This window comes from Alternaria ventricosa, assembly GCF_023758065.1.
Source record: "Alternaria ventricosa strain BMP 2768 chromosome Unknown scaffold_11, whole genome shotgun sequence".
NCBI lineage: Eukaryota > Fungi > Ascomycota > Dothideomycetes > Pleosporales > Pleosporaceae > Alternaria > Alternaria ventricosa.
This window is the reverse complement of record NW_026055691.1, coordinates 462,105-476,604: the sequence shown is the minus strand read 5'-3', so window position 1 is coordinate 476,604 and position 14,500 is coordinate 462,105. Positions and strand designations below refer to the sequence as shown.

At 52.5% G+C, this 14,500-nt stretch overlaps 4 protein-coding genes across 4 annotated transcripts; 2 read left to right on the top strand and 2 right to left on the bottom strand.

The window, feature by feature from the left end:
• Nucleotides 1–186: 186 nt before the first annotated feature.
• On the bottom strand, nucleotides 187–1,758 carry J4E93_006645 (uncharacterized protein; the record flags this gene model as incomplete). The annotated part of the gene is made up of 2 exons (XM_049344557.1): nucleotides 187–533; nucleotides 582–1,758. 2 exons carry the CDS (start codon nucleotides 1,756–1,758, stop codon nucleotides 187–189), a joined length of 1,524 nt encoding a protein of 507 aa, XP_049198211.1.
• A 1,595-nt stretch (nucleotides 1,759–3,353) lies between these two features.
• J4E93_006644 (uncharacterized protein) lies at nucleotides 3,354–5,098 on the top strand (the record flags this gene model as incomplete). Its single annotated transcript, XM_049344556.1, has 4 exons — nucleotides 3,354–3,381; nucleotides 3,434–3,555; nucleotides 3,601–4,131; nucleotides 4,187–5,098. 4 exons carry the CDS (start codon nucleotides 3,354–3,356, stop codon nucleotides 5,096–5,098), a joined length of 1,593 nt encoding a protein of 530 aa, XP_049198210.1.
• A 241-nt stretch (nucleotides 5,099–5,339) lies between these two features.
• J4E93_006643 (uncharacterized protein) lies at nucleotides 5,340–7,713 on the bottom strand (the record flags this gene model as incomplete). Its single annotated transcript, XM_049344555.1, has 5 exons — nucleotides 5,340–6,372; nucleotides 6,423–7,018; nucleotides 7,070–7,195; nucleotides 7,248–7,549; nucleotides 7,710–7,713. 5 exons carry the CDS (start codon nucleotides 7,711–7,713, stop codon nucleotides 5,340–5,342), a joined length of 2,061 nt encoding a protein of 686 aa, XP_049198209.1.
• Nucleotides 7,714–11,027: 3,314 nt separating this feature from the next.
• Nucleotides 11,028–12,677, top strand: J4E93_006642 (uncharacterized protein; the record flags this gene model as incomplete). The annotated part of the gene is made up of 2 exons (XM_049344554.1): nucleotides 11,028–11,213; nucleotides 11,268–12,677. 2 exons carry the CDS (start codon nucleotides 11,028–11,030, stop codon nucleotides 12,675–12,677), a joined length of 1,596 nt encoding a protein of 531 aa, XP_049198208.1.
• Between the last annotated feature and the right edge of the window lie 1,823 nt (nucleotides 12,678–14,500).

The window sequence follows — 14,500 nt, the reverse complement described above, 5'->3', positions numbered from 1 at the left end:
CAGTACCATTTCATGCGTCATGAACAGACTTTGATACAATGCAGTGCAGGAGAGTAGAATCGCAAACTGAAATGACAGTGTCATGATGCGTCGTTGATTAAAGTATTACTTAAAGCCAGGGTATACGCATAGGGAGTATCAATCTGAACCAAATACCTCAGCTTCATCTCCGCTCCTTCACGGAGTCTACTTGCGATCAAGAGGTGGAGTGGCTGTGCGGGGTACCTCTCCCGATTTTGGGTCGGGAAGATGCGACACGCTCGGGAGATCAGCTACCGACGCTGACTGTTCCGCCTCCTTCTCCTTGTTGTCTTTGATGATGAGTGGCTCTTGAGGTGGAGAAGCAGGCGTTATCTTCCCGCTGTCCCTTGCCTTCGCCTTTGACTGATCACCAAAGATAGAGTCGGTTTCCTCGTTGATGGAGGAGGCGCTGCTAATACGTCCAGCTTGACCGTCTTCGGCAGCGAGGCGCTCCTTCTCGAGACGGGTTTCGCGACCGCGCTTGTGGCAGTACCAGAATACGAATAGCAGTACTAGATAGAGTCAGCTTGGTTGCAACGCGGTATGAACATGAAACGTACCGAAAACTGCCAAACTCATGATGACGTTGGTTCCGGTTGCCAGAGCAGGGAACCTGAACTTCAGGAAGTTCACGATGCTCCTCAGCGCCGTTGCAACAGCACCTTGAGCGGACACCAGTGACTTCAGACTCGGTACTTTTGGCACTTGGGGAAGCATAGACCTCTTGCCCTTGGGCTTACTGGAAGCCTGTGCATCGAACCCTGGCTTCTCGGACGATGCAGCCATGAGCTCTGGGCCGAGAGTGGCTGTGAGCTTGGCAGGCAAACTCTTGACTAGGTTTTGCAGGAAAGGCGGTAGATTGCCGTACATCTTCTTGAGTTGGTTGTCGTAATCTGTAAACAACTTCTCGAGGTCGTTGTAGGCTGTCGGTACCCCGTTTATGAGATCTTTGAGGACCTGCGTGAACTTGTTGAGAAGTTCCTCCGACTCTTTGCTGAAGCTGAAGACGCGGTTGTTGACAGCTGAGAGGTTGAGCTGTTCCAAAATATCCGTCAACTCCTTGTCCTCCTTCTGCGCATCGGTGAGCTCGGCAGCCTTGGCGGATTCGGCGGCAGCGAGCAGGTCGTCTGCAAATTGGGTCCTGTCCTTCTCTGTGACCACGATCTTCTTGTCTTTCGCGGCCTTATCAGCGTCCTTCTTGGCGAACTTGGGCAGCTGGAAGTAGGACATGACACTCTTCTTCCTACCCAGTCCACCCTCAGCGGCCTTCCCTTTGCCCTTGTCACTAGCGTCAGCAGTGGTCTCGGGTGGACTCATGGGGAGCGGCACTTTGTCTGCATTGTCCATGAGGGCTGTTTGCGCATCCCTGCCGATCTTCTTCTCGCCATTGTCGTCGACTACTTCGGTGCGCTGAGGGAGAGGTGGGGGCGTGCCTTCGGGCTCCGCGGCGATGGCGGCAAGTCGCTCAAGGAATTGCTGGTCTTCGGCATCAAGGACAGGCTCGCTTCCTACTTCTTCGCTGGCGTTGACGACAGTTGGTGCTGGTGGAGAGGGTACGGGGCCGCTGGGGCCGGCAGCCGGTTCTTCGATCTTTGGAACGGCAGCATCCTCGACTTTCGGTACGGCGGATTCCGAGACTTTAGGAGGCTCTTCGATGGGAGGGGCGCCAGGTTTCTGTTTTGACTGAGGGAACAGCTGCTTTGACTGGCGGCGCACTTTCTCCAGATAGGATGCCATATTGGATGTGCGCGTCTGCGTTGGGTGTTGGTGGCAGGTACGTATGTGGTGAAGGACGCGTAGGAGATTGGGCGTTTGTAGGATATATGTCGCACTCTAGATTTGACGTGGAATGCTTGGGGGCGATCTTCAGGCTCGGCGGTGCTCGCTATGTCGTCGTCGGCGCTGTAGAAGCCCTGATTTGGTGTCCCGCGTTTACGCGTGCTACGTCATGGGCAGGGGTGCCGATCTAGCCCTGGAGAGCTCGCGCCACGCCATGAGGGGCCACTAGCGCGACTCCTGACTTCTCACACCGCGACCCGTCAAACCTCGCCCCGACAGCACGAGATTGGAAAGAGTCTGGAACACGTCAATTACTCATTGGATATGGATGCAAACTCTTGTTAACCTTCTTCACAGTTTCGGTCGCTGATGTCCCGACATCCTCTCCAAAATCAGCGTTCGACGAATCCGCCACTGCAAACAATGGCCATGCATGCCCAAGCATTGCACTCAAAAAGGTCCATCTAGACTTGGGAGACGTCGACCGCTCACAATTGCTAGATCAATGTCTCTTGGACCGTTCGGATCATGTAATCACAGCCTCGATCATGCATCTAATCTCCGTCGGAACTACACACGCCTTCCGACTTCCACTCCCACGTGGTGGCAGTCCTTCTGAGTCTGGATTTGACGGTCAAAAGCTGTTGCCCTCATATTCCGTTCAACCTGATGTCGTGGATAAGTTGACCTCCGTACTGCTTTCGGTCCACTGATTAGCCAGAACCGAAGTGGGTGTTCAAGAGCTACGATGCCACATGATCCACGCGACGATCAATCACAGCTTCGCATTTCCTTTGCAAGGCACGTTTATGTACGATCGATACATGGTTTCGCGTGCTTATTTCCGAATTCTGAATATCAAGAGACCGGCCTCCGCATCATAGCACAGTTTCGAAATCAAGAGATAATGTCAATCACGCACCCTCAATGAGCGATGTTGGGTAAATCTCATGGATGTTGTCGCGTTTATTCACATACTTCGGTTTGCCTCCTGATTACTCTCAAGCTTACTAAATCCGAACATACAAGGAGAGCACTTCCATTAGTAACGGGGACCTACACCTCATCCATGTCTTCAATATCAGATATCGTATCTCAAAGCTGCATTCTTACTACTGTTCCTCTCTCTTACATATAGGTAACCACGAGGACTCGCAATCACGTGCTTTCGTTGTCTACGTCCCCCACCCGCACTCCTCCCCAACCCCACTATATAAGCAGCATATCACTTCATTCCTCCATCTTTCCTCCACCATCTTGATCGCCCACAATAACTTGGAAGTAAGTCAATACATTTCTTGTCTGCGCGAATTTTCTACTTTGGGCTCACTGAAGTCTCCGGCCGCACACCGTGCGCAATCGGACTACCCACCTTTACCTTTGGCGCCTACAGTGGGCTAACGCGTTTGTTCTTTTGCAGCCCCGACAGACTACCCCGCGGTGCTTCAGCACACCAAACCGATAAAACCCGTCACGAAATCGATCACTGTGTCGCGCTTCACAGTACCGACACTATACATATCACCGCCGTACCCATCACTGTAGTTCATAACATGGCTAATAACGCCTTCAATTTCTACGGTAAGTACTATCGTAGTTGTCCCGCCTGCGGGTTTTCTAACAAAAACTATAGGCGACGAGTCTGACGACGCAAAGCCCGTTCAGAACGACTTGGACGACTTGAACGACGCAGTCGGCAGTGCTAGTGGTGAGGATGACGACTACATCGAGGACGCTGCTCAAGCAGCTGACGATGTAAGTACACAACTGGCTCATTCTGATATCGCTAACTTGGAATAGTCCGATGATGGCGACTTCAAGCTCGATGGCTATGAGGATCTCGGTATCCAGCAAGACGAGGACGAGGTAGACGACTACGGTCCCGAGTACGACGACAATATGACCGGTCAGAAGCGCAAGCGCGTCCGAACCAATAACGGCTCCAAGACCAAGGGGCTTCAGCGGTCCGTCATTGGTGTCCCAACTGGCGACGCTGAAGCTTTTATATTGGATGAAGACGACAGCTTCCTCTACAGCAAGCCTTCGCGCAAGCCCGGTACCTTTGGCCGTCATGACCGTCGCAAGGGCGAGAGTCTTCCAGCTTATCACAAGCGTGTCACTCACGAGTTGGACTCTGATGACGAACTCATGATGACAATGCGTGAGAAGGGCTTCAGTGATCGCCAGATCGCCGACAAACTCGCCAAGGATGGTCGTGTTCGTTACGACCAGAAGTCCATCTCCACACGCATCATGCGCATCCGCCTTGCTCAGTGTGAGAACGTCGACTTCCTTCTAAAGGAGGGATACAAGGAGTGGGAATACGCTGATGTAAGTGCCTAGTTAATTGACACCCCTTTTCGATTTGGCTAATTTGAACTTTTAGGATGAGCTTCTGGTCCAGGCCTACGCTCTTGCCGACATCGAGGTCAACTACGAGTTGGAGCGTATTCGGGCATGGCGCTTCCGCAAAGTCTCCGAGTACATGCGTCGCCTGAACAAGAACGCTCTCTTCTCTGCCAAGGCCTGTCGTAACCGCTACAATGAACTCATCGAAGGAACAGCCCGCATTCCTACCGATATGGACGACGATCCCGACGCCCGTCGCATGGAGATGGAAGAGTATCGCATGATGCGTGAGAAGACCCGTACCAAGGAGCAGGCCGACAAGGACGCCCTGGAAGCTGCGGAGGCCAAGATCAAGCACGACGCCAAGGTACTCAACGCTCAGAAGGCAGAGGAGATCGCAGAGAAGCGCCAAGCCAAGGAGGTAGCAAAGGCTCATCGCGCCATGACCCGTGCTGCCCAAGCCCAAATCCGCCTTGCACGAGCCAACGCGAATAGGATCTCGAAGACTCAGCGCAACACCCAGATCAAGACCAAGGGCAAAGCCCAGGAAACAAAGAAGAACAAGGACGCCTCTCCGGCCCCAACCAAGACCAAGACCAAGACAGTGGCCCCCAAGGACACCGATCCGCGTTCGTACCTCTCCTTCCTTGATCTGAAGAAGATGTGTGAGAATCGCGGTGTTGATCTTCCGCGCAAGGTGGACAAGGATACTCTTCTTCAGGCTCTAGTTGACGCTGATGGCGAGTACAACCAGAACGAACTCAAGAAGATGTGTCGCTCCAAGGGCTTGAATGCCAACACCAGTAAGCTGGCGATGAAACAATCGCTGGCGTTGGCTTCGGCAAAAGCTTGTGACTCGTACGATGCAGGAGTCGCCGCTGCCAATGGCACTGTCATTACTACTGTTGAGAACGACGGTGATGATGAGATGGACGTGGAGGAGGAGTAGGTGAGGGCGAGGCGACTTCACGGTATTGAACATGGAGGAAGGTGGGACTAAAGGTGGCTTGACTCACATCACGGCGGACGATGTATGCAGTACTTGAGCACAGTTGATGGGAGGTATGCCTCAGGGTGGGATGAAAATTGGGAGTTCACGGCTAGATAAAGATACTTATTCTCCAAGCAATGAAATCATCATGGAACGAACTCTTTCTTAAGAATTAGGCTATGTGAGCATCTTGAAGCCTCTACCAACACTCCCACTTCTGACCACCCATAGCCACAAGCCGATTGAACAACTCGTCTCTTAATGGAAGCGCCATTATGCGGTATTCGTTGAGTTGCCTGTCAGTAATGATCAATCCATCAGCGACCTCACGTCCCATAGCCCAGCCAACAACCAACTTCGCCTTCCAGCCAAAGCCACCGACCTTTTTCATCTCCATGATTTCTCCAACAGGCAGACTCCAGGAGGGGTGCAGATCCTCTCTATCTGCGCTACCAATCTTCTCGATGGTCTTGTCCGTAGAGAAGGCGATGGACGGGATAGTGGACTTGGTAGTGATGTAAACATGTCCTTTCTTACCATCATGTCGGGCTTTGAACTCGACTGGACCGGACGTGAGATCAACCCCCCTACGTGGTACAGCACCCAGTCTGTTCTTGGCATGGGTGGAGCCGGCGGCAGCTTTGACTTTGTCAGCTGTCATGGTGGTCTCGACGCCGCCCTTGACGGTGCCGCGGAAGAAGTTGAGGATCTTAGTTCCCTTCTTGCCGTGCTTGCTGTCTTTGGCTTGGTCGATATCTTCGCCACCAGTTTCGTGCGCAGTAGTAGGGTCGTGAGCCATGGCTTCATCAAGTTCGTCTTGAGTTGCGTTGAGTGGCCAGTCGGCACCTGTGGCGCGCAACTCTTCTTCGTTGATGTCGACGGGCTTCTCTTCTGGTGCTTGTGCTACGTGAGGCGGCGGTGGCAGTGGGGCTTTATTCGCTTCGCCGATTCTAAGAAGAGTAACGGTGAGTTGGGCGTTGGTAGGTACACCCTTGAGTAGAGTATTACGGAGCTCTAGCAGCTTTTGCCAATTGGGGAACTTCCTGTTAAGAAGCGCCAGTCCTCGCTGTATGACAGGGTCACCGAAGAAGCCAAAGCCAGCACCGAAAGTGACACCCTTCATGAACATGTACGATGTTACAAATAGCGACACGAGAACGAGCGGCGCTACTACGACTGCGAGTCGAAGATGAGACCTGTTCTTTGGGAACGGGGGAGTTGGTTCAAGCATACTGCGATCATGTCAGTAGTTTCAGGTAGATGCTGATACACAGTTGCTTACTTCGCGAACCGCTCCCATGTGTCTGTAACATCTGCGATACCGTGCATAATAGGCCTCATTTTCGTCCACATGGCAGTCTCCATGGGAACTTTTGTCTTGTCGTGGTGCTTACCGGGCTTGGCACCAGCAGCCTGATCCCTTGCATCTGCAGCACCGATAGCGAGCCTAGTAGGGTCCGGTACACTGCTATCAGGAGAGTCTTCGTCTGGAGGCTCTCCCTGGGGGTGCTTGCCAGTCGCGCTCGATAGCGCTATCGACGCAAACCCGTTGACGAAATTCGAGGCCTCTTGCTCAACAGCCTCACCTTTGTGATTCTCAGGCGCCCCAGTAGCACTGTCAGTACTGCCTAGAGTTCCAGACTTCGGCTTCTGTACACCTCCCTTAGAGCTGACAAGAGCGATAGGTGCTGGTGGGAACATGGCACCGCGAGCCGGGGGGTAGACAATGAGTGTGACCAAAGTCACCGTTAACAAGGGCACGATCATATCGAAGATCCAGGCGGCAAAGTATGCGGAGCAGAACCATGCAGTACGGCGCGTCTCTCTCCATGAGCGAATGCGAACGATGTGCTTGCCGAATCCGATTAGACCTATGCCCTATGCGCGGTTAAATCAGGCGCGTTCGTTACTTACTCTCCAAATGCTTACTATAGTCATATACAACCGTTCGATGTTGGCGCGAAGCTTGTCTGGCGAGAACTCTTCCTCGTCCGCGATGTTCATGTCCAAACCCCCGGGAGGCGCTGTTGGAATTTCTTTGACATGGTACATTTGCTGCTCACAGTCAGTACCCAATGATAGGATTGTATATGCATCTTGCTCTCACCTTGTTGAAACGTCGGACTAACAGCCACAAGTCCTCATTACCCAGACCACCGACGAGCGGCTTCGCGACGAGCTCCTTCGGCTCATTCCATCCAAGGTCCACCACTTCATCTCCGTGAGCAATCTGCGCTGCACCCTTCTCTTCCGGGGGCGCTGACTTAGCAGCCTCTAGAGCTAGCGCATGGCTCTCCGTAGGCGCATTCTGTAGCGTGGTAGACTTGCCCTCATGTTCTGTAGGATCCGTATCCGGGATAGGCAGAAGGTCCTTGTAGACCACACCTCCGGTCGACATGTTGACGTTCACTATTAGGCGTCAGATGTGCGTAGGTGTGAATGTATCGAGATCAAAGGGTAAAGAGAGGAGGGTAGCCTTGCAATGTATTGGCCTTCATACGGCAAGAAAGACGCGTAGGGCCGCAATTGCCCTCTACGTCATGTATGCACTAACAACGGCAAGCCACACGCATCAGTGGCGATCAGAAGCCGCGGGACGCTAGATTGATGTCTTAACTTCAACACCGTTGACCCTCGTAACCGTGCGCTAAATGCTAGCAATCAAGTATTCATCGCGTCTCTGTACGCACCTTGCCACGTTGTTATGAGGCTTTCCCACAGTCTGTGTGAACGTGTGGAGCTGACAGGATCTATGGTTTCGAAGACCGCGGAAAGCGATCATGATCGCCAAACCCCACCACATCTGGCCTCCCGTGTTGTCCCTGCTTCGATCCTTTCCAAATCAGGTGCACCATGCCTTTCCAGGCCCAAGGCATGCCAAAAAGGTGGTTCGCAGCAATTTTGCGATGACTGGAAAGAAGTGCCGTGTTGCGCGCCAACATGAGTCTAGGTGTGTGACGTCATTGATCGCTTCGCAGCACGCAGCGGAGCAGCACGAGTGGGCGCACAGCAGAATTGACCTTCACTGTCTTTACCACATATTCTGCGACTAATGGCTGATGCTCTGGAATTGATCTAAGGCTTCTTTATTCAAGGCAAGCATTAATATCCGGTGGTGGGAAGAGACGCTCATGCGCAACCTTGTTTATTAAGATCTCCCAAACACATCTATCGGTCTTGCTCGTGCGTTACCGTGGTCGAAACCATGATGCCATCATGCTTCGCTCTTAATTCCTCTTGGCTACTGTGCGCGCCTGCCCAATGTAATTCCGCCAGTCCCTGCTCAAAGACTGGCTTCGAAGGCCTGTTGTTTCCAACAGGTCTGAGCTCCAATCTACTCACTCTACTCCTGTCTGCGATGCCATCAGCCTGCCTTCGGTAGCCGCGCGAATCGTAAGAGGTATTAAGGCGGAAAGCGTTGAGAAGAACGGCGAATGCGGGGCAGCAGCCAATGATGACAGCTGGAAACGATTAGTGATTGTATGTGATGGTGTTTGAGTCCCAACATACCAATGGAACACTCCACCATGCCCCAGATAGCGAGCCAAGTGGGATCAAGTGGTTGGCCTGCAGCTTCGGGCTTTGATGCATTGATCGCGACTTGAGTGACTCGGAGACAGGCGAAGAGGATACAAACGACACCCGTCGCGAAGAGACACAAGATCGATATCTTCTTGCTTCGTGGCATCTGGAGATTCCAGGTGAGCCATGTTGGAAGTGCCATAACTATGAGAGCCGACCGTCAGTAGATAAAACAGGGCTGTATAGGTGCTACATGACATACTCATCATATTTGTTGAAGTGTCCGCAGCAAAGGAGTAGTACAGGCTGACGAGCTGGGTATGGTGCGGAACTTCGCCAGTCTAGAGCGGGATGTGGTTAGTAGGTAGTCCAGTATGTATCGTGTGCACAAAAAGGACTCACGCATCCTCCTGTCCAGAAGCCCGGTATGGTACCGCATGACTGAAAGTAGAAAAAATAATTGCCAGCAAAAGTCTGTCTCCAACGTCAGCTGTCGTCCAAGTGAGTGCTACCAAACTCAGCATAACTGTGATATCTTACCAGTAAGCAGATTCCTGCTATGCACCACCACACAAAGGTCCAGCGCGGAGATATGCCATTCAATAATCTCCGATAAAGCAGCAGCAAAGACAATTTGATAGACCACAGCACCGCCCAGAACATACAGAAGGCGATGAATACCATCTTCGCCATCAGCATGCTATCATGCTTCAGTTCTGGATAAGGCTGTATTTCTTTGTTCGAGACGGCGTATACTCTCTGCATATAGGGGGACAATGCGATGTAGAGAGCGCACATCGTCACATAAATGGCGAAGGCGACAAACACAAAGTAGTCGGACGCTGTCAGCCTTCTCGGCCTGATGATGTTGAGACCAATCCTCGCAAGGACGACTGAGCTGGTCAGACCAAGCATAGAGTACGCGACCTTCAGCACTGTTCCTTGGGCGAAACCGTTCGTCTTTGCCGACATGGTCGCTGGAATGGTATAGAGCAGAAGTAAACAAAAATAACAAAGACGCAATGGAGGATATTGGCCATTGATCGTCGGACCATGATCTGAGGTCTGGTAGTTATTCGATATCATTGTCGTGTCAGTGCATGCGCGGATGCGGCGTAAGACCATTATCAGGTTTCGGATCTACCGGTAGAGAGGATCACATTGACCAAAGGGCCATGACCAATTTCCAGCATGGAGTCTGCAGTCGCTGATTGCTTGATCGTAACTAGGGGTTGGCAAGGCTACCCAAGATCTCGCTGTTGTAAATTTGGATACCTCTCTCAAACTTGCTCTTGCATGTTGACGGCGCAGTGCCCAGGTGTGGACTTGCTCATGGCCGAGCTAACAAGGTTCGTCAATTCTGGAAGAACAACGCAGAGTAAACAGCCATGCGCCAAAGATACAAGTTCCCATCCTATACGAGAGTAAGATAACATGGAGAGCGCACAAGGCTCTCCGTGGATGAAGAGTGGCACTGGAGATGTCGCTTCTGCCTGCCAAATTCTGTGCCGTTGCTGTTCTAGTCGCCTCCATCCGGAGCATAAAACCCTCCTATGACACCGCAGTGCGTCTCGCTTGCGGCAGATACAGACGCAGTTGTTATCAGGTAGAGCAATCCCTTTGCCAAGGCAATGGATGAGGAGTTGACGCGGAGTGTCGTGCAGGTGCCACCCAGGCACAGTGCTGGAGGGCGCGGCGCGATCTAGCGCTTATTCAGCATCCGTGCGGCCCACTCTCCCCGAAACAAGGGCGTGACGGGCTGGAAGGAAGGGTCGCCCTTCAACTTTCATCTGGCCTACAATGTACTGCCCGCCTTCTTTCGATAGGCATGCTACCTGTGCGCAACAATCAGAGCCACAGGACGGATTGAAGCCGACAATTTGAGCACCAATTACCTGAGACGCGTGGAGGGTGCTTCATCTACCACATTGCATCTCGCTTCCGTTCATGCTTAACTAGGTACATACACCAAGGACTCCATCACGTACGCGAGAATGGACTCGCATCCGGTTGTTCCATCGCACAAGCTCTTGCACATGCGCGTACCTGCGCGCGATTTTTCTTGAGCCAATGCTCCGAGATTGAAGTATGCTCATTCGCCTCAGGCAGCGCCTCCTCTTCGATGCAGGTTCCACGGCAGAACCGAATTGCGGCGCGGTATGCGGCTAAGCATCGGTTTGATACTGCGGCGCTTCTAGACAACGACTTATGATCCTTCGGGAGCCCTTGAAGTCGCAAAGCGCAAGGAGATTCTGCCCAGGTGAGGTTGCTAAACGACGCGCAGTATCGATGCCTCTCCTCGAGAGTGATAAATAGCTCTGGAGAGCTCCAGCTTCTTTTCACCAAAACTCCAGTCGAGTCCAACATGAAGGCTTCGTTCCTTGCCATACTTGGAGCCCTCGCTGGCAACGCAGTCGCCCAGGACGCCTTCGAGCCTACTGACTTCAACGTCACGGAAGCCCTCTTCGCCAATGGCGTCAATGTCTCTGCTCTTCCCGACTTGGCTGCTTTGGTCGAGAAGCGCTCACTCTCCAGCCCGTGTACCGCCGCTGTAAGGATCTGTAACGTCACTTGTGTAGAGGACTCCAGCTAACATGCTCAACAGTGTAGCTCACTAAAGCTCATCTTCGGAAGCAAGCTACTCTCTAGCGGTTCGGAATCTTACGATACCTTCACGAGCGGATACTGGTCGAACCAGGCAGCCTCTGTCAACCCAGCCTGCGTTTTCCGGCCTTCGAAAGCGATCGACGTATCGACGACGGTATTAGTCTCCCGCCTCACACAATGTCCGTTTGCAGTCAAGGGTGGAGGACACACCGCGTTCCCAGGCGCATCTAGCATTGAGGGTGGCATAACCATTACCATGGAGGCGATGAACGAGATCACACTTTCCAGCAACAAAAAGACTGCATTCATCGGACCCGGAAACCGATGGGGAGCAGTGTATACAAAGCTTGGAGAGCACAACCTCGCTGTTATTGGTGGGCGCGCATCAGATGTAGGCCTCGGTCTTGTTCTTGGTGGCGGCATCTCCCACCAGTCCAGTATCTACGGATACGCGTGCGACAATGTTGCGTCTTACGAGATTGTGACTGCATCGGGAATCATCTTGAAGGTCACGCCAACTCTGTTCCCCGATCTGTATTGGGCCCTTCGCGGAGGCGGCAACAACTTCGGTATCGTTACAAGGTTTGAGCTGGAGACAATTCCCCAGGGGTTGATGTGGGGCGGCACCCGAGTTCATACGCAGGCCAGCTACCCAGCGTTAATCGACGCCTTTGCATCAATGGCTGAGGGCGCTACCGAAGACCCCAAATCAGCCCAGATCTTGTCATTTGCTGTGACAGCGGGCAACGCTGCCGCCCAAATCCAACTGGAGTACCTCGAGCCCGTTGACGAAACCAACCCACCTGCTATTCTGAAGAAGTACCTTGACATCCCTTCACTCATGGCAAATACTTTGAACAGAACCTTGGCAAACGACACGGTCATGCTCACCAACCAAATGCCCGGAGGCCGTCGCTATGCATTCTGGGCAGCCACATACAAGCTCGACAGGGAGTTCATGGCCTGGCTGCAAGCGCGTCACGAGAAGGACGTAGGCCCGCTAGCGGACCAGGGCGCTCTGGCGTTCCAAGCCTTCACCGTGCCGGCTATGGAGCAGATGAGCAAGAAGGGCGGCAACGCACTTGGTCTCTCCCCCGCTGACGGCCCACTCATGCATACTCTGCTTTACGTGGTCTGGGACGACGCGTCTAAGGATGAACAGCTAAACAAAGCCGCACTGGATTTGATGAACGCCGCCAAGGCTGAGGCGAAAGACCGAAATTTGTACACCGAGTTCATCTACCTCAACTATGCTGGACCGTACCAGAACGTGATTCCGAGCTACGGAGACGAGAAGCTGGCAAAGCTCAAGTCGATTGCGAACAAGTACGATCCCGCTGCTGTCTTTCAAAAGCTGCAGCCTGGCGGGTTCAAGCTTGAGGGTGCGCCCTATGGGGAGACTATATAGACGATGATTTGTCTTGTATAGATTCAATCGAGCTGTGAAACCTCCCGATTCTGATGTTGACATTACTGTTACTCTATGCTAGGATACACCAAAGAAGCAATACACCTGGAGCCTACGAATAAGTCTTTGGATTGAAGAATGATGCGATATATTCGATAGAACGTACACTCGTGATGTGCGCCCAATACGAACGGCCTTTCGTCTGAGTATTACATGCGCGCTCAGCTGCGACCCATCGCTGTGCTGAGCCATCAATTCTGAACCATCCCAGCTCGTTATCATCTGCCAAGTTAGGCTATCGTCCAAAGCCAGGCAACTCTTGAGGTCTAATTGGAACACCAGGCAATTCCACAGGCTTTTGCGGGACCGGAGCCTCGTGCAGGAAAACATCCTTGGTAGGAGCTTCGTGCCTATACTCTGATGACAATTCTGCTTTGACTGGCTCGTAGTAGGTTGTCGTCTCTGCAGTTTCCTTCTTCTTCTTGTATGACCGTCTTCCGATAAAAGCACCCAAAGCAAGCAGCGCGATAACACCAAAAGCAGCACCCACACCAATCCCGGCTTTCGCGCCTGTCGATAGGCCACCACTGTCGTCATTCGGTGGTGTTGTAGTGGGCGATGGGGTTGGAGTGCTCGAGGAACTGGGCGAGCTCAATGGAATCGAGGTGCTAGTAGACGACGCGATCGAAGACATCGAAGAACTCGAGATGATGCCCAGGAACACAGTATCGACCTTTTCCTTCCCGAAACTAGCATCGTCACCACAGCAAGCGGTTGAGTTGCCACAGCACCAGTACTCAGACGAATCGGTACCATCACAGGGAGTGACATTCACGTCTCCACTTCTTTGATTTGGCTGTGTGTCAATGTAAGCTTTCATAAAGCCAAAGTGTAGGGCGCGATCGTACTGTGTTCGTACATAGTTCCTGGCAGCCTCCGGCCTCCCAGTCCGACAATGTACATGACTCTCTAAAATAGATAAAGTTATTGTCTCCAGTGCTAGCCCTGCAGAGGCCGTTCGGAAGACAAGTGTCCCAGCCTCCCTCGCCATTGACCACGTTGATGTTGCAACAGATGTGGCTAAGTGGGTCTGAAGTGTCGTTGGAGCAGGGCTGGTACTGGGAATTTGGTTGCCCGCCGTCGCGCCAGTAACAGCTTTGCGCATAAACTACTGCAATGGAAGAAGAAAAAAGGAGAGTTTTTGAAAACATCCTGAACTAAGGTTGAGATCAGATGGATCTGCAAGGCGGAGGAGCAGACGCATCGCCATCATTGTGCGAAGGGGGACCGAGGTTAGTTATAACATAGGATCACCGTTGGCAGGTGCGCCTATACTTATTGGGTTGGTTGGTGGAGGATCTTTGGGGCCAGGCATTTATCTCATCTTAGAGCCTGTCGTGGCTGTGTAACGCGTGCGGTGAGTGGTTGCCAAGCGATAGGGCGAAACCTGGGCAATTTGGGGGCGGAAAACCCGCGTTGGCGGCTCCAAAAAAAACGGTCTTCTTGACAAAAACACACAACAGCGCCCACCTAACTACTAATCCGCCGGTACACTGCTTGTACATGGCTGAGCGGACGGGAAGCCTAATTCTCAGTGTCCTATGCTCGTATGTGAAGAAATGGAGATTGTCATGGTTTATACCATGACTAGAAACTCATGTAACCGAAGCATGTTCAATGCGGCGATGGCAGGGATAGATGGCTCTGATCCGATAAGAACAACAGAAGATAGAAACAAACATAGTAAACGACAGTGCAGGAATCGAAGTCCACATTAATACACCCTAAGCGATCCTCTCCAACAATGGCCTTCTGACAACCTC